Source organism: Exophiala spinifera, assembly GCF_000836115.1.
Source record: "Exophiala spinifera strain CBS 89968 unplaced genomic scaffold supercont1.5, whole genome shotgun sequence".
NCBI lineage: Eukaryota > Fungi > Ascomycota > Eurotiomycetes > Chaetothyriales > Herpotrichiellaceae > Exophiala > Exophiala spinifera.
The window spans coordinates 2,712,077-2,735,348 of NW_015622517.1; the positions used below are offsets into that span (position 1 = coordinate 2,712,077).

Below are 23,272 nucleotides of genomic sequence, written 5' to 3' on the forward strand. Positions count from 1 at the left end.
CAACCATGTGTACGAGATTTGGAACGACAGACTCTCAATCAAAAACAACCACAAACCCCCCCGTAAGCCTCGTGCGATCGACAAGCTGAGCGTAGCGCACCCGTGTCCCCTGTCTAAACGAGCTTTTCTGCGTCATCGGTGTGAAATTATGCCGTCTCTCGGAGTCATCTACGCTTCCAACAAAAGTCCCTTCGACTATTCCGGCTCGGAGGACAATTTCGCCGTAGGACCAACAGTTAAGTCCGGTTTCGTGCGCCCCGTGAATATCCTTTTCCGTCCCATATTTTACACTTCCTGTTTCGTGGCCCAATCCTTGGTACCGAGCACCGACCAGCTGGCTCACGAGAAGATGGTCTTCGCAGGGGGTCATCGATTACTGCATTTGCACAAGCTGACAATGATCTCACGTGGCGACAGATCGAGGCCCATTATAACCAGCTGCCGGATGTCGTTGCATGATCCCCGCTATGCCTCGTACAGGTGTGCATAGAGGTTGACTTTGCGAGTGCAATACTGCACGAGTAGCATCTTCCCAGTGGTGGCTGCAGATAGGCAACAAGCTAACATTGCTGATGTCAGGTGTAGAGTCAGGCAGCACAAAACAATGATGCGCTGCCTCGCGAGGATGTCCCTTTCTGTCAATTATTGTCTCCTTTTCGACATTTCCCCGACCATACGAGGCCAAGATCGCAATATCCACCGGCCTCTTTGAGAGGCTTGGTGCTTGGGAGTCGCCATACAAGTAGCGCGCTGTACTACTCGTCTGGGACAATGATCAACATCATGCGCAACCCCAATACTAGCGTCGAATTTGCCGGCTGTGCAGAACGATCTGGGGGCTCTGCTCTGTATCCAAAATTGGCATCTCCTTGACCGCTTAGGAGGAGTTGATGGGCAACAAATGTTCTTTCGCGATGTTTTTCGACTCCAAGTGTGGCACAATATGTACGCGACATCGTCAGGCAATTATCATTCCGATTGATACTGCCGCTGTCGACCCGCTCATTTCCCAAACTCTCACCTTTAAAGACTCAGCTGCACGGTTTGAAAGCTTTCTCTGTCCTGGTAATCCAAGTTTGTCTATTGCAATCCACCGAGCGCAACGTAACAGAGTTGACTATCGAACGAAGTGTGCTCGTACGGGGGAGGAGCCTGACTAGGTCTAGTGTGATTCCCAGAGCTCCTAATGTTCTCGTAGTGTGCAACAAAGCATCGACGGGCCAAAACCAAGTAGTGGGAGAAGCGGCCCTCAAAATCATCACCGAGAGCAGACGCTTGGAGCTTAATTGGGCTAAGGGCCTGTTCTGCTGATGCATGAAGCGCTTGTAATGTTGCTTCGTACTCATAATGCGTATAGCTCACAGTTGTCGCCATTGCTTATGACAAGGCTTGAAATCAAACGTTTCATAAGCTTCCTCCCGATAACTGATAGCTTTGAACTCGCAAGAAATGCTTGGTATGTGGAGATGTACTTTTCTGGACAAAGCCAGCATCGTTTGCATACCCTCATATCAGCAGTCAGCCCCCCGGGGAAGAGCAGACCATTAACAAAGCCGTGAGATGGTGCCATTGATGTCATCATGCAGTTTGTATACAAATACATCGTAACGCACATACAGATGAAATTGATTTCGTGGTGCAGCCCAGTGATGAATGATGACGAAGGGATCAGAACGCTCGACGAGGTCTGTGGCCGCGTCAATACTGCTCGCGTTTCAGAATCGTCAATTGTACCAGAACTTTGGGCCCTCCACTTGTCCGAAAATACATGGCAGGGGAAGCAAATTGGACGTGTGAATGTCAAAAGCTGGAGAGCTTACGGCAGGACAAATGCTGAATTCGCGTACTGGTGGAGCGTGAGCATAATACCCCGATAGCCGAAGGTAATCCCCTCGAGAAGAACCAAGCAAGAATGGAACAAGTCCCATCATGCAAAGAGAAAGACAAGTCCTGTCATCCAAGAGAGTGATAGGCGACCGTTCTGGATCGAATTCTTGAAGCTGCTAGCGACGGGTTAGAAATTGATAGTAGTCAGGCAGTGCTATGAAGAACCTGTTCTTTAACTTCATTTGTGATTAGCCACTCGCCACATTGCTCATCCTCTGGCTCACCTGTTGCTTCCTGACTGCTTCCTGACTATATCTTTTCTCTCCTCGAACCCCGGATGTCCAGTCGACCCATCATCTGTCATGTCGATTTGTTTGGCTTCAGACGATTGAGCTCCCTTGAGACATCAGGGGATCACACATGGGTCCATGCTCTTCCATGCTAGAATTGTTTGGGTGGATAATATTGCCCTCTTGAAGAATGCTGTTATGTTTTGGACAGCTAATTCTGTTACAATCAAAGGTCGCCACCGCTGCTCAAGGAGAAGCAACGTTAGCCCCTTTAATCTTTTGAAACTCGTGAACAGGACCTTCGAAATTCAACCTCGTCCTCTCCTCTCGATCCTTAGTCGCTTTGCAAATTCCGAATTGCGCCTCCTTCACGCCAAAGCAAACCTGTCTGCGCTAAGTCCATATCTCCGTTCCAATCGTCTTCCAATCCGTCTCGCCGTGCTAAGGCCCATCTTCGGCACTGGGTGCGGTTCGTGAATATGGATTCCACGGGTTTCCGTGTTCTCCCAATCTCTTCCATCCGGCGACGTGAATTGCCATACGGAGCCATATAGCTTCTGCGCAGAAAAGCCAATGCTCGTCATCGCGTGTAGGAAATCTGTCCAGTGCACCTCGCCACCCTGGGAAGGGTTGGAGGGTGACGAAAAGAGAGAGGCGAACACTTTGTATGCCCGTCGCGGGAGGGTGAAGACTGGGAAGGGGCCCGTTGAAACAGCAGTTGGATCTTCGGGTACAGGAGGTGTAGCGTCGCTGGAATTGGGTAGGTGAGAGGGGCCGCGAGTTTTAATTTTCGATGATCGAGGAACCTCCGATTCTTTGAATTTGCCCGGCTTGTCGGTTTCAATACCGAAACTCGCAAATGAGTTGCTAAGGGCTTCATTCTCTTTCCCCTTAGGCGGCGGCGGGGGCACTATTGGTGGAGGTGTCCATTCTGGCGTGCGACGGATCTCTCGAGCTTTCACATGGTGATTGAGGAATATCGCGTGAAGTGTCTTGCCTGTATGTTTTCGAAAATGCCCATCGACAACCTTCCACAACCTGTCCAATTGATCTTCAGCTTGACGACAAGCGTTCACATTCGTCGCGTTGTAGAGCTTATCGATGGGATATTTCAAGTGTCTCGAGAGGGGGACGACGATGCGCGCGAGATTCGGAGCGATATCTTCATTGAAAGATTCATAGACAGTTCCTACATCTTTCGTGGCACGATCATACCCTTGGCGTCGCTTCTCTGGGCCCCTTTCTAACTCCAAACCTGCAGCCCATGGAAAGAAGGTTTTTACCTGCCTGATGATTTGTGTAATAAGGGCCAGATCGGAGAAATACCCAGCGACGAAGGATGACATTCTGCTCTTCTGACCAGGGTCGTGATCAACGCATCGCTGTAACTCATCTACCACGTTAGGAAGTTGCGCCAAAAACACCTTGTCTGCATCCCATAACATGTTGAACAGCTGTAGTAGGGGGTCCTTGCCGACAGCCTGTTTCGTCTTGGTCTGGATGACGGCTGTTCCTGGTCGTTGGGGTTCTCGGACAAAGCGCTCGCGCACTGGTGATGAAGCCGGCACGATGGACTTCAATTCTCCAATCAACCCCTTTGAAACCATTTCGGCAGCGAAGCATAACTCCACCAGTGCGGTCTCGAGCTTCTTAGGCAGTGGCTGGTCATGTACAAGGGTTCCGGCAGATTTGAGTGCATCGTCTAGACTGACAGTGTACTTATGAAGAAGATCCCAACACAGAAAGGACATGTAACCGTCGCAAGCTATGTTTCCTATCACTCGATTCCAGAAAACTTCGTCATCGTCGTGTGGATGACGTTGGCCCCTTATGTCGAGAAGGCTTTCCTGGCGATGTTGCGCTCGGTCAACAGCCACCGATGCGAAATAGCCTGGATCTTCTCTCAGATCCCAGACATGGTCTTCAGCAGCAGCTCGCTTGGCTTCTACCAGAAGAACAAGTCGACGTGTATCAAGCTTGGCTGGTAATCTATATGGCGCTTCTGCTGCCAATGAAGAGAGTTGTGCGTAGGAGGTCCCTGAAGCGACGATCGGCGGTGGCTCAGGTTGCTCGGGAAGTTGGAGGCTGACGAGCTCGTCTCGTGGGATATCGTGGAGTATTTGGTAGCAGCATTCGAGAAGGAAAGAATAGATCTTGCTTTGGATTTCCAAAACGAGAAGCCCCGTCCCAGGTTGGAACTGGAGACAATTGTGCTGCAGCATGAATGCGTCGTCGTCATCGTCCCAGCTAACTAGGCGGCCGTAGGTGTCTGAGTCTGATTCACCCGCAATATACATTGTGTACCCATTGAGGAATACCGGAATAATCATCTTGCTAGTCTGTCCAAGATGGGTTGCATCGAGATCGGCATGGGCGAAGGTATGGGGGGGATTTCGACCGCGTGAATTCAAGAACAATAACAGTGCTCTTCCGTGAAGTAGATCTTCTTGGTTGACATAGGGATACTTGAAAGCTTCGGTATTTCTCGATGCAGAACGTGCTCCGGTCTTCCCAAGCTCGTAGAAATCGGGTCGGTGTCGCTCAGGCATGCCTGGCCATGCGTCTAAGAGAATTTTCTTCCGCTGTTCCTTTTTCTTGTTAACCCAGCGCTTCCGAATCACCTCCTCGCGACGTGCCAAAATGTCATGGATGATGGTCCAGCTAGTGAAGATTTCTTTGGAATAGGTCATCGACTTGTTTCTGACTTCACTAGGAGATGGAAACGAAGGTGGAACTGGTAGATCCGGGTTTGCTTGAGCCATCATGGCAAAAAATGCCTGTGGATTGCTGGAGATTGAAGAAGACATATTGTGCATAGGGAACTTGAGGGAGAGGCAGAGTCAGATATCTGTCGGAGCAAGCAAAGACGAAAATGTGAAGCATCAAACAAAGCTCATCATACGGTCCAGATCTTGGTTTGGAGACGTAGATAAAAACAAAGCCTTAGCTGGATGTCGTTGTTGTCCCTTCAAATGGAACGGGACATTATCGCACCTATGATCATGTTGCAGGCTCTCATAGAGTTGTTGGCCTGCACTCAAACAAATCCACAAACGTCCAGTCGTCCCACCCCAGGCAATTGGTGTGGGAGTAGGAAGTAGCTACATGTAGGTAAGGGAGTAGTAGATAGATGCTCCGCACTAGCCCCTCGTATTCGTACTTGTGATTGCCGGCACGTGATCAATATTTGACTTCGACTCCGACGTTGCTAATCTCTCTCTGTCTCTCCCCACTGTTCTCACTGTTTGGGATGGCATGAACTGGACGTCGCGATCAACTGCCATCACAAGTTTTACGCTGTCGACCCGCATGGCACACGGCTTACATTGTATAGTCGCATCAGACGTCTATGCTCTCAATTGGTAGTCTTCACCCTATATTGTTCAACCCAGTTTGCAACAGCCACCCGTTCAGATTGCCATGCGCGAAATGGACCGCCAACAGGCAATTGAGCCGGAGGACCGCGAGATTATGGAGAAGCTCGCGAAACTGCAGAACATGTACAATCAGGTCAGTTACCACCCTCGCATACCGCAGAATGAAAGCGGCCTGTTAGCCCATTTCGTAGACTCAGGCTCATTTGCGACAGATTGGTGGTCTGCGGACTTTGTTGCCAGAAAAGCTGATCAACCCGACCAGGTTCGCCCTGGAGAATCCACACAGGTATGAACCAGAAAAGCTAGCAGCCTATTTGCAAGATGCTGCACAAGCAGGGATCCGGGACGTTGAAAAGTTCAAAAAGGACTGGCACAGCGATGATGTACGCGAGCTGTGGCAAGTGGTCAACACTGGCGACGTACCCCAGGGCGGGGATGCCTGGACTTTGGACTACGACACTCTGATCCTTCAGAACCAGGGCAAGAATTCTACCTCGCTTGAGTCTCGTACCCTTACCCACAGCCTCAATGGCCAAACCGATGCGGAAATCGCCAAAATCGTTAGCGATTTTCAGGTCAAACACCCGGACTTGAAGATCTCCCCTGCGCACGAAGCGAATCCTTTGCCTCTGGATATCGGCATAGGTCAAGTGGAATTTCGTATTGAAAAGAGCCGAGATGCGAGCACCGGAACTTTCAAGGCGACGTACAAACCGGGGACAGAACCTTTTGCGCTGCGTGATCGCATTCTTGAGAGCATCAAGAAGTCCGATGTTCGAAGCAATCTCATGGCACTACTTGTAGGTGACGTGTTTGTCTCTGTTATTTTCTCCAGGCTAATCGCGTGCAGGAGATGATTGCAGCTTATCACGACATCAAAACCAGACCTTGTGACAAGTGCGACATACTGGTCAACAACAAGCTGCAGCTTCCATTGATCAGGCAGTTGAAGACTGCCGAAGACAATGAGAGATTTGAATTTCTCGCTCTCCATCCGGAGTGCGCCTGACGTGGATGTTATGTACCCGACTCTTTCTGCTCAGTCTAGGTGGATTTACTGAAGGAGTCGTTTGTCAAGCCATGCCGCCAGCACTGGAGTTCCGTGGACGAAAGATACGGCGACCTGACAGATAGTTGTGAAGGCGAGCGCGAACCACTCTGTAACCATCAACAGCTACTCCAACTTGATCCTCGGGACGCCGCCAGCACGTATGGAGAATGCATCGCCTTGGGATAGACGGCCTCTGAACAGTCTCGAGATTCAGGAAACAGAAATCCGGATTTGTGCCCCTGACATGACCACGATTCTATCATGACCGATGCAGACGGCAGTCCCGTTTTACTCAATCGGGCCTGGGGTCCCGAACGAGCCAAGACAGAGAAATTGGATGTACTCCGACGCTGTATTGCCATCGTGCTGGCTAGGCAGCCGGCTAATCAGCCACAACATTGGGCATTTGAATGCAACGAAAACAGTGGTGGGGAGACACAGAAGGGGAGGAAGGCCCGAGACGAGCAACATGACACCTTTCTGGACGTGGAAGCAGTCTGGCGCTGAGATGTTATCAAACGCTCGATACTGTAGCCGGTGATGGACTTGAATCGAGAGAACAACTTGGTATGATATTTTGGTGTCGAAGGTGTGTCAAGAGTCAAGACATCTGAAGTCAAGTCAGACTAGGACCAGGGACCAAAATAAATCGAGGCGATACTCCAGGCGGTTTAGCGGGCGGCGAGGGAGGCTCACATAGGCTGCGATAGGCTCGCTAGGCTTGGAGGTCTGACCTGGACGTGGCTGTGGGAACGCGGTCGGCTCGCGGTTGGCAGGCAGATTGTTGTGGCTCGGATCCCCGTCGTCCAGGGTGAGACAATTGACTTATGATTTTCCATTTCAGTCTCCGAATCCGTAGTCACTCACATACTCCTTTCTCAAGCTGCGCTCGTCCATATTCTTGTGCATCTTCTTTTGCCTCATGTGCAGTCCCTCGCTATTTTCTGCTTCCTAACTACGATCGTTCTAATTTCCAGACTTTCTTGCTGCTGTTGGATCCTGTGCCATCTGCCTACCGATCATTCCGCCCAAGCATCCCTCTGTCCAGACCGCTACCCCGACCTCAAGAAGCCCGTGCACCCTCAGTCGAAATGAAAGGCTACGGCCTCTACTCTGTCCTATCTACCCTGCTGGTTTTCCTAGCCTTTACCACGGCGTGGCCATGGCCAGCCTTGTCCAACCATGAAAAAAATGCTCTGCTCCTACCGAGACAAGAGCAAGATGAAAAATCAACAATAACACCCGCTGCATCTACCGATACCCAAAATGATGCAGAGAAAACCTCGGCGTCCGCTTCGGCATCTGCTTCAGCCTCTGCTTCAGCCTCTGCCTCTGCCTCGGAATCCGAGTCGGGCTCTAAAACTTCTGCCTCCTCAGGAACTGCCAAATCTGGATCAAAGAGCCCGACAAAGACGACTGCAACCAAGACAACAGCCATCGACCCTCGCCTCCCACCCGGTGGAGTCTCCCTGATTACTCCCGCCGCGACTGACGGGCTACAATTCTTCAGAGTCGGGGAGTATGTAACATTCAAATGGAACTACACCTCCCTGTCTGTAACGCCGTCGGCCATCGACGTTCTCGCATCCTGTTCATTGAACCAAGCAACATATACGATAGCCTCCAATATATCTGTAGAGGAGACCGGGGCTGTCACATGGGACACGGGCAACTTCCCAGAGGCCATCACATCGCCTTTCCCTGTTGCGAGTTATACCTTGGTGATCCACGATGCGGCGAAGGATGTGACGGATATCCCATCTGCCGGGTATCTAGGTGCATATGATCAGTATGTCTTTGGCATGTACACTGGGTAGGTTTTGTTTGGACAAATGAGGGCAAGGACATTGAACTGACCGGATCACAGGCAACCCTACACCCCTCTCAACGAATTCAAATGCGCCACCTGCAGCGGTGCGCTTTCTAGCCACGAGAAACAAGCATTTGGTGTCGTTTTGATGACTGCGGCCATCACAGTCATGTCATTCACCTGGTTCGCCAACGGTTTTGGTTTTTTCTCTTGAAGACATGTTCACTTGATCCTCGGACGCAACTCTGCGAATTTTTAATATAACGAACCTCTCGGATGATAAATAATGACCCGGCGGATAGTGTATACAGCATAACGGAAGCGGGAAATAAAAGCAGCCTGGAGTTCATGGGATGGTGGAGTATCAGCGGGTTGATTTGAAGAATTCAACGGCAGGCTACATAAGGGCTTTAAACGGGGAAGGACAACAACTTCCGCCGACGACTGGCATTTGGAATGTCCAAAAAAGACAACATAGCACTAGGGCTAATGAACAGATCCTCTTTCCTTCGCAATACAAATCAATCGACGGCGGAATTCCTCCTGCAGTCGAGAGATCAATCTGGCACTCTTTCCCCTTCAACCACCTTTTGCTCGGAAGTGACTCTCTTGACACGGGTGACGGCACCATATTTGACCAACATGTACATACCATACCTGACCTGCTACCCAAGTCCAGTCCGGATATCAGCCGTCGAAGCCTCGTGGCTCCTGTTACTTTATTTGTCAAGACGACAGCACGGCCAAGCTCACGTCGATCCGTGTCTGGCTGGCTTCTTTGAGACCGCCTTTTCCTTCGATGCCTCTACGCGGAAGAGACAAGATCACTTCCGGGTCAAGGGTCGAGATGATCCATCACACGCGGAGCCTCTTTCGGTATGTTGTTGAGACGTTGTTTGTCCATCCAGGTGCCTGTGGGTAAGATGATTACCTTCTTGCAGGCCCCCTCGTCATATGTGACATCTTGTTGACCTTTTTTTTTGCAATCACAAACAATGTGGCTTCCAGTTTTACTCGCTAGGTTCCCTTGTCGTCGGAAGTAACCAAGAAAGGGGGGAGAAATGGAACCAAAAGGTGAAGTACAAAACCTCGTCTTGTGCACCCTTTTCTTTTTGTACGCTCTTCTCCCTTCGATCATCCATTCCCCGGGCACTTTTTAGGGTTTCCCAATTCTCAGAAATCCGCCCCCAGCGCGCACAGAGCAGAAGGGGTTTCGTTGTGGTTGATCTTCAAACTCTCATCCCGTGCAATAATTGCCATCCAATCACGACGAGGTGTTGCACCTGTGAAGGAACAAAAAGGGGAAACACATCCACCATAAGTTCCACGCCCAAAAAGCAAGGCATCAATTCAATCCAATCGATTCCACAAACGTTCCTGGATCATTGATTCATTGGACCTCTGAACGAGAGACCACGCCGCACCGCTCCGCTCCTCGAGGAACCGAGGGAAGTACTGCGTCTCACTCTCACTGCCAACCTCACGGCTCCAGCCCAGTTTGGCAATTTTCTTCGGCTTTCTATTTTCCTCGCCCTTCCCGGAAGTGGCACGACTACCGAACGACGACCAAGCCATCCACTCTTGGCTCCTTTTCTCTTACCACTGGGCCACTAGGGAGTTCAGGCAGACCTGCCACGGACCATTGTGAAGAGGGCGGATAAGGAGAAAGAAGGTGGAGGGAGCAGGAGGAGTGATATAAGCAAGGAGGAGCGCAAAGAGTAAAGACCCAAAAGGCCAAAAGGCTACATCACTATCACAATGCCATCATCATCATCATCATCATCTCAACCCAAGAATTGGCGACCCGAGCACGACGTCTTCATTCGGCGACACGCACACAACGGTGAAGACGTGACTTGTATCCTCATCCTCTTTGAGACCGAGTATCCCAATGTCAAAGTGACCAAAGGTTGGATCAAGGAGAGGACAAAAGGGTGCGGTGGGTGTACAATTCGATAAGCGAAAACGAACTGTACACAAATGAATGAATGTAATGGGTGAGATGTCCCGGTGCCACAGGCTCACGCGCGCACGGGTATGAACAAAACAGAAACGGGAGGACCGCCAACCGACGACCACCCAACACCCACCTAGCAGGGCCACAAAAATACCTAATGGGACGGTGGTAGGTGAAGGGAGAGGGGGGGGGGGGGGGGCGCCAACCGTGGTGTGATCAAACAATCATGTCATTTCCACCGTGTCTTTATTTTTTCTCTTCTTTTCCGGGTATTCTCTACGTAGTTTAGATATTCAATGGCAGAACCGAACGAAGCTTGCAGTTCGAGCATGGAACTTGGGAGACAAAAGGTGACAAGTCAAATCGTAAGAATACAAAAGGGTAACGAGTCAAGCCATAGCGAGATCATCATGTTTCTAAAGGGCTGAGCACCAAGAAATACGTTTGACACTGCATAGATCTAGATTTTTGGTATTCTGTATACGTAGGAGAATGTAGATAGTCGGGTGGATTGATACTCCGTACAGGTGGCAACTATAGATCTTCCAAGTCTTTGACCAAATAGGAGCAACCAAGTGGAAGCGAAAGAGTGATAGTCTTGTGAAGACTATAGGCACCCAACCCAGGTAACTCAGGTAAATCAAACGACCATGGCCATCCAGTACATTTCAGTCAGTATAGCAAACAGTCCAGCACACTGCACTCCGCATAGCAACCAGTACGTGCTCAGAGTCCAAGTAGGTACCTTAGGTAGCTAGGTATTCTCAATAGCGGCCCCCAAAAAAGAAAGGGATGATGATCTCTTCTTGTCCAACTCCTCGCTTAAATTCGACCTAATTGTTGTTGTTCGTTCTTCTCAAAAGTAGAGAATATTCCAAACTTGTTGCTAGTGCTCGTCATAACGCTGCGTTTCGTATAGCATCGGATGCATCACCTGTAAATCATGGTGATGGCGAATCGAGAAAGTCCAAAGTATGCGTGGGCGAAGTGACATACAAGCGTCCCACGAAACATTGCACTGCCAAAGAAAGAGCTAGGAAGGACATCATCATGTTGATATCCATACCTCCATCTTACCCATCTCGCTTCTCTCCTTCTTAGCTTGACTTCGGACGCTGCCTAACAGCATCTCCAAATCATCTTGGTCGCCCATAGTGATCATGTCGCCATCGTCTTGCATTTTGATCTTCAATCGATCTTTGATGCTGAATTTCTCTCGAATCTTGCTCTCAAAGTCTCCAAAATCTATCACTGCGCCGATCATGAGGTATCTTGTATCTTCATTGAAATGGCATTTGACTCGGACCTTGCGCATTTCGGGCCGTTTGCTGCCGCGTCCGGACCGCGACGCAGAACGTGATGGTGCGCGGATCGGCTCAAAACCGTCCATGTCGTCGTCATCGGCGATTTCTTCATCGAGGTATTCATCTTCCTCGTTGAAGAACTCTTCCTCCTGGCGTCTTTGCGTGGGTCGTCGCTGCATGGGTCGTGGACTCGCGTACATACTGTAGACATCGTCCACAGCGTCTGTCGGGTCCTCATATCTTGGCTGTTCGCGGAACAGAGGCGCCGGAGCTGGCACCCTCTGCGACATTGATCTATCTGGGCCTTGTCGCCGTGAAGGTGCTCTGCGTGGTTCAGACGCTGTTCGTTGAGTACCGTAGCGAGCTCTCTCCATCGGAGGTTGCTGACTTAGCATTGAGGCCCCGTCTTGCCATGATCCCTCGTTCATGGATGGTTGCTGCATCCTACTCCGACCCAGGGGTGGTTGTTGATCAAAAGTTGCTGCACGCGACAACATACCAGGCCGAGGTGGCTCCATGTCTTGTTTTGTGGGGTAGAGTGGCCGTGGATTGCGCAAAGAAGCTGATCGGATGGGAAGGTTTGCGTTGCCAGTGCTGTTGGTCCTGGGCTTCTCTGTCTCCGGGGGCGGAGTTGGTGGGAACACGTTCCTGCTCATTACTGGAGGAGCACTTTGATCTCGAGGAACCCTGCTCGACAGATTCCGCTGGACGAGGTTGGTTGCGGCGAAGCTGATGTTTTCGGGAGGCCTGTCATCTTTTGCCCCCAGTTCAGTGGCTATAGCTTGCCTGCGTTCGGCGCCTTCGAAACCAGTGCCAGTGTTGGCACTGTTGGAGGTAGCAATTAACCGAGCCTTCCCCAAGTAATCTTTGGCTTTGAGGTTCTTCACCTTCGCCTCGTTTGGTCGGTAGACACATCCGACGGGTCTATAAAAATATCGTCAGCCGCCACCACTGCAAAACTTCAACCCCTTGCCCTAGAAGCAGAGCAATACGTAGCCCAATACTCACATGCTGAAAACGACATATCCCTGTTCCCCTTAGTGCTGGTTCAAGCAATATTTGTACTGAATACATACCTGGGCTCTCTCCTTGATAGCATCGTCGATCACATCATGGTCTGGGGTCATTTTCTCCTTCTGCGCAAAGGTAAAGTCCTGGATGCCAGCCTCCTCCTGCTGCAGGTATATATAGCACAAACCCCTGTTGAACAAGACTTCGCATGAGTAGAGTTTAAACTTCAGTCCGAGCTGTTCGTAGTCGATATATGTGTTGCCTCGAAGATATAACAGTGTGTCATTGAAGTTGGCCAGAGCCTCCTCGAAGTCACCGACGAGAAAGTTGGACACACCCTGCTGAAAGTATGCGACCGCCAGATATTGGTCGAGCTTGATTGCTCTCTGGTAGCATTCCACCTATTCACCCATCAGTGTTTTGTTCCACCTCCCCACTCGGAAGGCTCAACATACCGCCCTGTCATGCTCGCCAATTGTCGCATGAATGACACCGCAGTTGAACAAGATCTTAGACGTGTCCGCAATAGCATCAAAGATGGTCAAGGCTTCCTCGAATTCCTGATTGTCGTAGTGGGTGAGGGCCTCAACCCAAGTCTCGATTTCCTGCGACGAGTTAGGGAAGAAGGTCTCTCCAGGAACCGCATAACACACCTGTTTGAGCGACATGGCGCCGCGCCCAGAGTAGTTGAAGATGAAATCCTCTCCAAGGTGAAAGCGTGCAGCTTATGCAGGCTATATTAAGTACAGGAGGTAGAGGGCCGGACTGCGACCGGAGAGGTCGTGACTGGGACGATATTGGAAGCGAGGGATCCGTGGTGACGGGACTCGATCGAGGTTAGACGAGTGGACCGCTGCGCGATGCTGGAAGGCTCGGGAGTCGGCGTCGGTGGCAGAATCTCGATATCCAAGGATTAAGCGCCCAAACAGGTGGCAGGCGTTCTCGGCGCCAATACGTCAACGAATTGGCGGTGCAGTCGAGTTGATCAAAATTTATTAGTGACGACCAGCGTGCAGATAATGGGAAAATAGCGTCTATGAGAAGTGAAGGAGCGTGTGGCCTTTGGTATAGAAAAGAGCGTTCTGTATGCACCAGGAGAAGGAAAGGGGAGAAGCAGGACTGATGATGGTGTTTGATAGTGTGAGGAAAGGAGGTCGTGGTGACTGGCCCGGGGGCAGATTCTGTCACAGTAATTTTTTTCCTGAAGCACCAACAGAACCAGGTTCCCTCTCGAGGCTCTATCACTCGCCAGGGCCGGTGTCTGGGTGGATATCTTTGCAGGCTCCCTCGCTTCACGACAGCCACTTACTCCGTGGTTTCTGTCAAGGTTGCGGCTGCCGCTGTTCAGGGCCCCCAAGAGGCTGGCATTTACAGTTCCCCCGACGTCGTCCCTGTTGTCTGTGCAAAGACTGTTTTTAGGGGGCGGGCAGGGCCGTCTGGGGCTGGGAATCCGCGCAGAGGCCGCAATGCGATCTACGGACGCTATTCTCAAGTTAGAACTTCGAACCCGGCATCAAGGGTCATTTAGGCACTAAGTAAGGAGACCGTGAGGTAGGCAAGGTACGTAGGTGTGATAGATAGTTCAGCACACTAAGGCATCTAGGCTGGCAGCAGGTGAGGTATCCGAACTTCAGGGACGGAGTGCCTACGATAAGTACAAGATCCGTGCCCTTTTGAGCACCTTTCACTAACTACTGTAGGCATGTACCGGAGGTACCGTGACCACGGTCCACGGTCCACCAGTCAGTCGACTCCTCCTCCAGGCGACGTGATCAAAGATCGCTTCCTCCTCTGAGCGATATCGACACCCTCAAGTGGCCTGAGTGACTTGAGCTCATCACCTGAGCAGTCCACGCCACAGCATCGGTACACGTCTCCCATCCCGTCCTCTGCTCACGTTTTCGTATCCTTCGTCATCTATCACAACCGGGTCTAACGCATTGTGACCCAGTTTCACGTCTCCGTCATCTGCGGTGGACCTTGCTCTCCGACGATGATATGTGGCTAAGCCTCGTTTCAGAATCAATCTTTGACGACCAACCGACTCCCTCGGATGCTCCTCAAACTCTCAAGCAAGGACACTGGCTCGACACGCCCTGCCTATCCGTACTGTCGGAATCTCGGCTTTTGGCAGTACAATGCAGGGGGATGCATCGTTGTGCAGAAGACCGGTCCAACCCGCAATCATTCGGCGGCCAATGCAGCCTGCTGCCGAATAATCGCAGCTTGTTGCTAACATACATCAGACATTTTCTACAGACAACAACTATAGTCCTCAGCGTACATCAGGTCATATCATTCCTCTTCCGACCTGCTCCTGACGTTCCTGCCAGACCGTCTTCCCTGAACAGCTGCATACTGTCTTGTCATTGTCCCAGACGCCGGCACTGCGAGCGATCACCCCGACCAGGGTGTTTGCGTCCTCGGTCTGAAACGGTCCCTCTCGCTGTTTCGACACGACAATGCTGCGACCGATAATTTCCCAAATTGACACAGGCCGGTCCAAAAAGGCACTGCCGCGGCCATCTTTGCCAACTTCGACGGTGCCAAACATGCCGCGAGGCTGATCGAAGCCTCCCAGAGCCTTGACCGCTTGCCAGATGCCACCGGTTGATCCTGCACCACGTGAGATATCTCCCGTCTCCCGCACCGTCGCGTGATAAGTTCCCGGCGATACCCCACGTAAAGTCAGGTCCACCAGGGTTCGATTTTCTGACACCTGGACCATCCTTGCCAGCCCTCTTACAGGATCTGACACTCCCTTCGCGTGCGTCTCCAAGATGCACACCCCAGCAGAGTCCGCCTTCCCACTCCCTCGCAAGATCGCATCTCGTCCGGTAGACTCGATGGCTGATACAATAGATGACGGGGGTGCTGTCCCTTCAATAAAAAAGAGTTGGTCGGCGAGATTGCACTCGATCTTGCGGATGCCTGGCAGGAAAGTGTCACTGCTGAAGCCCGTCAACTCTGAAACAGCATGGACATACCTTCTAGTTGGTTCAAAGCCCCAGTGACATCTTTAACGCAAGACTCACAGTGGAGTGGCACAGCGAACGTGGTCTCGCGGTATAGTGAGTATTGGCTACTCCAGTATACCAGGCCTGACTCACCTGAAATGGCTCAATCCCTACGCTTCCCATCTTGGTCTGTTTATCTCTAGTAGGCAGAAAAAGGGAAACTAACGATGGATGGTCTGAGGAACACCAGTAAAGACTTCGTTAAGAGTCACCACTGCACGACTTGAAGTATAGATACAGAATGTACCTTAAAAAGAGATATGCTTGGTAATTAACAGTGACGGCCCAAAAATATCCCCGCACCCGGAAGATGTTGGATTCCGATGGAAATTCAGACGCTGCTTTTAGGCCAGCATCAACATCGCTTCCTTCCGATCGCTCTCGACAACCTCGACACGTTCCAAAAGCTTTTCTCGTTACGATGTATTATGAGCAACCACGAGAATCTCACAGAATGGGCTTTGAGTCGTGGCTACAAGCTCAATGGTATCAAAGCCCATGCCTTCGCTGGCAGGGGTTTAGGTGTCCTGGCCGAGAGGAATATTGAGGTAGGTGACCTTCTGAAGCGGAGATTTTTTGCTTGACGTTATCTCATCGTGGGCTCTGCGAACACGTCTGATGCCGAACAGCCCGGAGAAGTCCTGATGACCATACCTATGAGTGCTGTACGTACCGCTGAGACGTTGCCCAAGAAGATTATTGAATCACTGCATTCGTGCAGCAACAACGGACTTCTCGCGGTTGAGTTGGCCCAGGACGAATCCAGCGAATATGCTATTTGGCGACAGAGTCTTCCCAGCATGGAGGACTTTCAGACCCTGCCAGTCACGTGGGAAGAAGGCGTTGCTAAGTTTCTGCCGTCCAAAGCAAGAGGTGTTCTGTCCAAGCAAGCAGCCAAAATACAAAAAGACTGGGATGCAGTGTCAGCCGGGCACATCAACATATCTTTCGAGGAGTTTCGTTACTTTTGGCTCTTGATCAACACAAGGACGTTCTATCACACTCCTCCCAAAATGAAGTTGCCCCCAGTAAATTCGGACGAATGCCTAGCCGTGGTGCCATATGGAGATTACTTCAACCATGCTGACATTGGCTGTAAAGTGTCATACTCAGCATCATCTTATGAGATCACAGCAGATCGACGGTACGATAGAGGGGAAGAGGTGTTGATCTCATACGGCAGCCACTCGAACGATCTCTTGCTTGTCGAGTACGGGTTCATTTTTGACGGGAATCGCTGGGATGAGACCACCCTCGATGATGTTGTCATTCCTTTACTGAGTGAAGATCGGAAAAAGATCCTTCAGGATGAAGGGTACTGGCTAAATTACCACCTTGATCGGGATGGAGCATGCTACCGGACAAAAGTGGCAGTGAGACTGCTCTGCATGCCTCTACGGCAGTGGCGGCGTGGCTTAGCAAAGGGGTTTGATGACGACGATAGGTATAAGCGCATTGTCAATGGGCTCCTTCTAAAAGTATTTGGGAACTATAGGAGTATTGTGAGGGGCCGACTTGAGCAGATCTCGAAGCTGACTGCCGGTGTCCATGTTCAAAGAGATATTCTAAGAAGGCGCTGGGGTCAAATAGACGCGATCATATTAGCTGCAATCGAGCAAATCAAAAATTAGCAAAGGCCTTGCTTATCCCGCGTTCCTCACTAATCACTCGATCTGTTCAGCTTGAAGCCGCCGCCTCGATCGTAGTGTCCAACAACGAGGCTGAGGCACAGATGATCATGTGATCAGGCGCTCAATAGCAGCAACCAAAGCCGAAAGCCACAAATCTACTTGTATTCAGGATTCCCTCTGTCGCGCAGCTGACCACGTTTGCTGGCTGAATTGGACCCGTCCGACGCGCTTTGAGAATTTCTGTGCCAGAGTCGCGTCGCCATGGCCTCAAAGACCTCAAAATGGGCCAATGACGACGATGAAGAGGCCGCTGCAGCCCTAGCATTGCGGAAAAAAGAGAAGGAGGAGCGCAAACGTCTCAAGGAAGAGAAAGCCCGGAAGGCCGCCGAGGCAACAACGACACATGCAGACGAGTCTGCCTCACACACTCCCTCTGGCGATGATCAACGACCTCCGAAGCGGCAACGAACCTCGGAGTCCCAGAACAATGGTACGGGCGAAGGAAAAGACAAGGATGAAGAAGGCGCACACCTATTACACTTTCCCTCCCGCGCCATCCAACCCTGCAGACATGTCTCGCAGTACGAGACACTCAACAGTATCGAAGAGGGCTCGTACGGATTCGTGTCGCGGGCGCGCAAGAAAAGCAGCGGCGCCATCGTGGCGCTCAAACGTCTGAAAATGCACAACGAGGCAACCGAAGGATTCCCCGTCACGGGCCTACGAGAGATACAGACGCTCCAGTCGTGCCGGCACGACCACGTCGTCAAACTTCTCGAGGTCGTCATGGGCGACAGTTTGAGAGAGTAAGTCTATTCCAAGTCCCTCCCTCCATCCCCCCTTGGGAGCATTCTGCGCGCTTCCCAGGAGGGGGATCTCCCTGCCCTGAAAAGCGCCGGTACCAGACGTTGTTAACCATTTCTCTTCTTTTAATCTTTTTTTTGCGTCTCAACAGTGTCTATCTCGTAATGGAGTTCCTCGAACACGACCTCAAGACGCTTCTGGAGGACATGGCCGAGCCGTTCCTCCCGTCGGAGACGAAACAGCTCATGCTCCAACTTGTCTCTGCCACCGAGTACTTGCACTCGAACTGGATCATGCACCGCGACCTCAAAACGTCCAACCTCCTGCTCAACAACCGCGGCGAAATCAAGCTCGCGGATTTCGGTATGGCGCGGTACGCGGGCCACCCCCGGCCGCAGAGGCTCACCCAGCTCGTCGTGACGCTGTGGTACCGCGCCCCGGAGCTCCTGCTGGGCGCCGAGGAGTACGACTTTGAAATCGACATCTGGAGCGTCGGCTGCATCTTTGCCGAATTCCTTACCAGGGAACCCTTGTTCCAGGGCAACACCGAAGTCGACCAGCTGTCGCGGATCTTCGCGCTGCTGGGCACCCCGACCAACGAGACCTGGCCGGGCTTCAGAAGCCTGCCGAACGCGAAAGCCCTGCATCCCATACTGTCCAAATCCTCGTCCTCCTCCTCATCGTCGTCACTTTCCGTGTCCAAGTTCCCGTACCTCACAAACTCTGGCCTCCGTCTCCTTGCGTCAATGTTGTCCATGGACCCCAGCGGCCGCCCGTCGGCCACCGAGATCCTCTCGCACCCTTACTTCAAGGAAGATCCGCGACCGAAGGCGAAGGAAATGTTTCCCACCTTCCCCAGTAAAGCGGGTCAGGAAAAGCGCCGGCGCAGAGCCACTCCGCAGGCTCCTGTGCGCGGCGACGCCCCGAAACTCGACGAGCGTGAATTCGAAGGCATCTTTGCAGGCCGCGCCGATGAAGAACGTGGTGCTGGATTCGCACTGAGATTAGGTTGATGGAGGTCCCTAGGTCGAAGAATGGGTCTTGTTTTTATTCTTAGATCGTGGTCTCGTTCACTTCTGAAACAGGAAAAAGGGAGGCGTCGTTCTATGCCTGGGTACATAGGCACATGTACGGAATACTTTTCATTGGTATACCCTGTAAAAAAAGGGTTAGAGACGGCTGAATGGTTGGCGGGCAAACCCGAATGAATTCTCTACCTGATAGTTAGACTCGACGGCACAGTCATCAGTATATTGTTGTGTTGTGCTCATGATTCACTCTTTGATATCATTTCAATGCGTGTCATCTGCATCTCTGTCTAAGGTCTTGCAAGGCATGTCGAGCCGACCACAAACTCGTGCAAGATCTGATCTATATCCGGTCCGAATACCCGTTGCCCACGTTTCCCGTGTTTCTCTTCTTCTTCTTCTCCTTCTTGTTGTTGTTGTTGTTGTTGCAGATGCAGAATCTAAGCTACCCCAACGGCAAGGTCATTTTGACACGGACGATCTTTTATCTCTGGTCCTTCGCAAACCGCTTGGACTCTTAAAGAGGCCAGATTTTGCGCACACTCGCACACTCGCAACCCCCCCCTTTCCCTACCTACCCACTCGCACCTTTCTCGGCAGACAGAGTGTCCAGAGCAAGATGGGTTCGTTCATTGTTTTCTTTACTCGATGTTCTCGAACGAGAAAGCCGGGCTGCCTGGGATGGCGTGCTCCGCCATGGGCGGCAGGTCCTGTTTGTTGTCGTCCCGGACCACGGTGACGATGACGTCCTTGCAGCCGGTGGTCTTCATCAGGCCCTTCTTCATCTCGGTCAGGATGGCGACCTCGTCGAAGGGCAGTTTCCGATCAAAGACGGCCTCGGGCGTCTCCTTGTTCACGACGATCCGCCTCTTCAGGGCCTGGACGAACGGCATGGCCTTCTTCAGCTCGGGGCCCTTGCCCATCTTGGCGACCTGGCCGTTCAGCGCCCTGTCGTCGTCGAGGCGGCTCTTGCTGAGCATGTCGCGGACGAGGTCGACGTACTTGTCCTGCCAGGCGGGGAAGTGCTTGGCCACGAAGATGGTGATCTTCTTCGGTTTCCTGGGGTCGAACGCCGAGCTCTTGCCCTTGGCCATCTTTTTGGCCGCCTGCGCCTCGGCGCTGGTGATGTTGCTGCTCGTGCCCTTGACGTATTCCCGCATCGCCGTCAGCGAGAGATCGGCCGCCGGCACTTCGGGCCACAGCGCCTTCTGGATCGTGCTGTCTTTGTGCAACACTTCGAGCCACATGTACTCGGCCCAGTGGGGCGCGATGGTCGCAATGAGAAGAGATTGCAGCTCGACGTAGCGGAGGACGAGCGGCCGGGACATGGGCGTGCCACCTGAGAGGCATGCTTCACGGTAAAAGTCCCGCGCCGACTGGAAGTCGTACAAGGATGACTTTAGAGCGAGTTTGTAGTTTGTGCTATACGCCATCACGGCCTATGTCAGCAAAAGGAGTTTCTCAACCGCCACACAAATGTAAGGCCGTATGAAAAGGGTAGAAACTTACTCAGAGTAATGTTTGTATGCCTCGTGAACGAGGAGGTTCATTTCATCTTCGAACAGTTTGTCCCAGATGACTTCGCCTTGTGTCTCGCGAAGGTTTTGGTCCTTCAAAGTCTCTTCGATCCATTCCTTGAGCGTATACATACGCATGATGGCAGCGTTGGCTCCCTTCTCTTCGAAGTTTGCGTCTTCCATACCATCACCAGCATCGGCGAGGGCGATCCGTGTCGCGTCGGCACCGAATTTCTTGACCGCCTGACTGAGCGTCAAGAAGTTTCCGGTGGATTTGCTCATCTTTTCGCCGTTGAGCAAAAGGTGACCGTTCGACCGCACGGACTTGGGCCAATATTCTGGAGGGAAGAGGGCAATATGGATATAGAGGAAGAATGTGAGATGGTTGGGGATGAGATCTTTGCCAGAACTTCGCATATCGAGAGGATACCAGTATTCAAAGGATCGTCTGAGGGTATGGAGATATTCAACCGAGATCTTGGACGACTTAGAGACACTCTCGACGTCGCTGGTCCGAGTGAAGATGTAATCCCACACATCATCAGTCATCTGTTCGGATTTAATGTTGAGCAACCCTGGAGTCTTTCCGAACTTGTCGCCATGTAAATAGTGAGCGATCGTATAATACGACATGTAAATCGTACTGTCACTGAGACTTTCCACCAAGAATGTGGGATCCCAGGGAAGCTTGGAGCCCAAGCCATAAGTTCTTGCGCATGCCCATTGATTCAACCATTCCAGGTTCGCGACGAACTGATTCCGCGTATCGGGGATATATGTCTCCAGGCCATTCTTGACATAGTTGAGCACTGTCTGCTGCCATTCTTTGTCGTTCTCCCCGTAATTCAGAAACCATTGCGGAACGTAGGCCACCACACATTCGTCGGCACTCCGGCTTATGACTTCCGCAGACGGGTCGGCGAATGGGAAAGCATCTCCAGACTTGATCAAGGCGTTGCGAACCTTGTCTTTCGCTTCTGTTACTTTTTCGCCTTTGAACTCGCCCACCAGCATCGTTCCGTTGTAAAAACCCTCCTTGTAAGCCATGTCCTTGGCTTCCGCCAGCAAGGTGGCATCTTTAGGTGACTGAATCTTTTTCGTCTCTACCAGGTACTTTGCGGCGAGGTTGCCGTAGGCCGGGGTGTCGATGATGGGAATGATCTCCAGCTCAGCCCACTCCTGCTTGATACCGTAAAATTCAGCCTTCTTAGCCAGATCTCTAACCGTTGCAAAATCATCAGGACTGTCTGACGGAACCGACGTAACAACACCTGTGCCCTTGGTGGCCGAGACTGTTTCCATAGGAAGAATCCGCACTCCGTCCGCGTGTACCGACAAAGGAGCCTTGACAAGAGTGCCGACAAAAGCGGAGCCCGGTAATTCCAGCACTGGTTGCAGTTCGCTCTGATCCCGAGGGAAATGAGCTTCATCAAAGAACGTACCTTGGAACGCCATGTTCCACGCAGCTCTCTTTGTGACGACATAGTACTCTTTCTCCGAGACTTCGAAGATTCCGTACTTGATCTTAGAACCAACGAAACAACACGTCTGCCCGTACATTGTTTCCGGTCTCAATGTGGCAGGCACAAAGTACACGTTTGCATCCTTCGGTATCTTGTTCTCCACCTCTTTTGAAGCCTCGGGAGACCACTCCTTGACTTTGAGTTTCAGGGCAGTGTATTCTGTGGGCCCTACGCCTTCACCTTTCGTCCTGTCGTGGTCCATACAAGGCTGGCCGTCTTTGGGACTGTAAATTGTATATCTCTTCCCGTACAAGACCTTGTTGAGTTCGTGCAGGCGGTTCATCTGCCATCGTACGAAAGCGTCGTAGTATGGGTTCGCGTCGGTCGTAACGAATTTTCTCCTCCAGTCTATTCTTGCTCCAAAGTCGATCAAATCTTGTTCGCACAGAGGGGGAAAGTACTCTAGCCAGTAGTTTGCGTCGGCGAACTTGTGGATCTCCTCCTTTGGAATTCCCATGGCCAACATTGTCTGAAATTGGTAATTGGCTTTGACGGTCTTCGCAGCCTGTTTGCCTTTCTTGCTTTTGAACTTGGTGATGTCGTCCTTGACATTGACACCTTGTGTAGGCGCAATAGCGACGCCGTTGGACTCGCCTCCCTCGCCCTCCTCGTCGTCTTCGTGGTAGTTCTCGAAGTTCTTGCCAAATTTCTTCACATCATCGACCAGTTTGTCAGCACAGGCCTTGATCGGCATGCCTGTGCAGTGGAAACCAAGAGGGAAAAGAGTTCGCTTGCCAGTCAAGCGCGAGAAGCCGGCTGTAAATTCGACCTTGCTGACTGTAAAGCTGTGTCCTGCATGTAACGAGCCATTCATGTAGGGGTAGGCGAAGGTGCCAAAGTATTTTGGGTGCTTCTCCCGGATCTCTGAGGCTGGGACTGAGCTGAAGGGTATTTCGTCCGTAGTGGGGGCATCCGACTCGAACACTTTGTTGTTCTGCCACTCTTGCTGATATTTCTTCTCGATCGCAATGAGGACATCTCGATTGTGCGTCTGTCACGGTCAATGTCTATTGTCCAGAGTCAGGTGTTGTGCGACAACTTACATTTTCGAGTTTGAGAGTGTTGGCCGAGTTCAAGGTCGGATCGACGGGGATTTGGGTCGCCATGATGGCGATATTAAGGAAC

The 23,272-nt window shown here is 51.6% G+C and overlaps 9 protein-coding genes across 9 annotated transcripts; 5 read left to right on the forward strand and 4 right to left on the reverse strand.

The window, feature by feature from the left end:
* Positions 1-2,485: 2,485 nt before the first annotated feature.
* PV08_07549 (uncharacterized protein) lies at positions 2,486-4,924 on the reverse strand (the record flags this gene model as incomplete). The annotated part of the gene is made up of 1 exon (XM_016381878.1): positions 2,486-4,924. The coding sequence occupies one exon, from the start codon at positions 4,922-4,924 to the stop codon at positions 2,486-2,488; it is 2,439 nt and encodes an 812-aa protein (XP_016234980.1).
* A 613-nt stretch (positions 4,925-5,537) lies between these two features.
* Positions 5,538-6,503, forward strand: PV08_07550 (uncharacterized protein; the record flags this gene model as incomplete). The annotated part of the gene is made up of 3 exons (XM_016381879.1): positions 5,538-5,627; positions 5,707-6,294; positions 6,345-6,503. 3 exons carry the CDS (start codon positions 5,538-5,540, stop codon positions 6,501-6,503), a joined length of 837 nt encoding a protein of 278 aa, XP_016234981.1.
* A 303-nt stretch (positions 6,504-6,806) lies between these two features.
* PV08_07551 (uncharacterized protein) lies at positions 6,807-7,052 on the forward strand (the record flags this gene model as incomplete). Its single annotated transcript, XM_016381880.1, has 1 exon — positions 6,807-7,052. One exon carries the CDS (start codon positions 6,807-6,809, stop codon positions 7,050-7,052), a length of 246 nt encoding a protein of 81 aa, XP_016234982.1.
* A 584-nt stretch (positions 7,053-7,636) lies between these two features.
* PV08_07552 (uncharacterized protein) lies at positions 7,637-8,569 on the forward strand (the record flags this gene model as incomplete). Its single annotated transcript, XM_016381881.1, has 2 exons — positions 7,637-8,358; positions 8,413-8,569. 2 exons carry the CDS (start codon positions 7,637-7,639, stop codon positions 8,567-8,569), a joined length of 879 nt encoding a protein of 292 aa, XP_016234983.1.
* Positions 8,570-11,360: 2,791 nt separating this feature from the next.
* Positions 11,361-13,295, reverse strand: PV08_07553 (uncharacterized protein; the record flags this gene model as incomplete). The annotated part of the gene is made up of 4 exons (XM_016381882.1): positions 11,361-12,540; positions 12,625-12,644; positions 12,693-13,028; positions 13,083-13,295. The coding sequence occupies 4 exons, from the start codon at positions 13,293-13,295 to the stop codon at positions 11,361-11,363; spliced, it is 1,749 nt and encodes a 582-aa protein (XP_016234984.1).
* Positions 13,296-14,811: 1,516 nt separating this feature from the next.
* On the reverse strand, positions 14,812-15,767 carry PV08_07554 (uncharacterized protein; the record flags this gene model as incomplete). Its single annotated transcript, XM_016381883.1, has 4 exons — positions 14,812-14,859; positions 14,987-15,558; positions 15,615-15,687; positions 15,738-15,767. The coding sequence occupies 4 exons, from the start codon at positions 15,765-15,767 to the stop codon at positions 14,812-14,814; spliced, it is 723 nt and encodes a 240-aa protein (XP_016234985.1).
* Positions 15,768-16,072: 305 nt separating this feature from the next.
* PV08_07555 (uncharacterized protein) lies at positions 16,073-17,275 on the forward strand (the record flags this gene model as incomplete). The annotated part of the gene is made up of 2 exons (XM_016381884.1): positions 16,073-16,192; positions 16,274-17,275. The coding sequence occupies 2 exons, from the start codon at positions 16,073-16,075 to the stop codon at positions 17,273-17,275; spliced, it is 1,122 nt and encodes a 373-aa protein (XP_016234986.1).
* A 261-nt stretch (positions 17,276-17,536) lies between these two features.
* Positions 17,537-19,092, forward strand: PV08_07556 (uncharacterized protein; the record flags this gene model as incomplete). The annotated part of the gene is made up of 2 exons (XM_016381885.1): positions 17,537-18,081; positions 18,231-19,092. 2 exons carry the CDS (start codon positions 17,537-17,539, stop codon positions 19,090-19,092), a joined length of 1,407 nt encoding a protein of 468 aa, XP_016234987.1.
* Positions 19,093-19,748: 656 nt separating this feature from the next.
* PV08_07557 (leucine-tRNA ligase) lies at positions 19,749-23,253 on the reverse strand (the record flags this gene model as incomplete). The annotated part of the gene is made up of 3 exons (XM_016381886.1): positions 19,749-20,529; positions 20,617-23,138; positions 23,191-23,253. The coding sequence occupies 3 exons, from the start codon at positions 23,251-23,253 to the stop codon at positions 19,749-19,751; spliced, it is 3,366 nt and encodes a 1,121-aa protein (XP_016234988.1).
* Between the last annotated feature and the right edge of the window lie 19 nt (positions 23,254-23,272).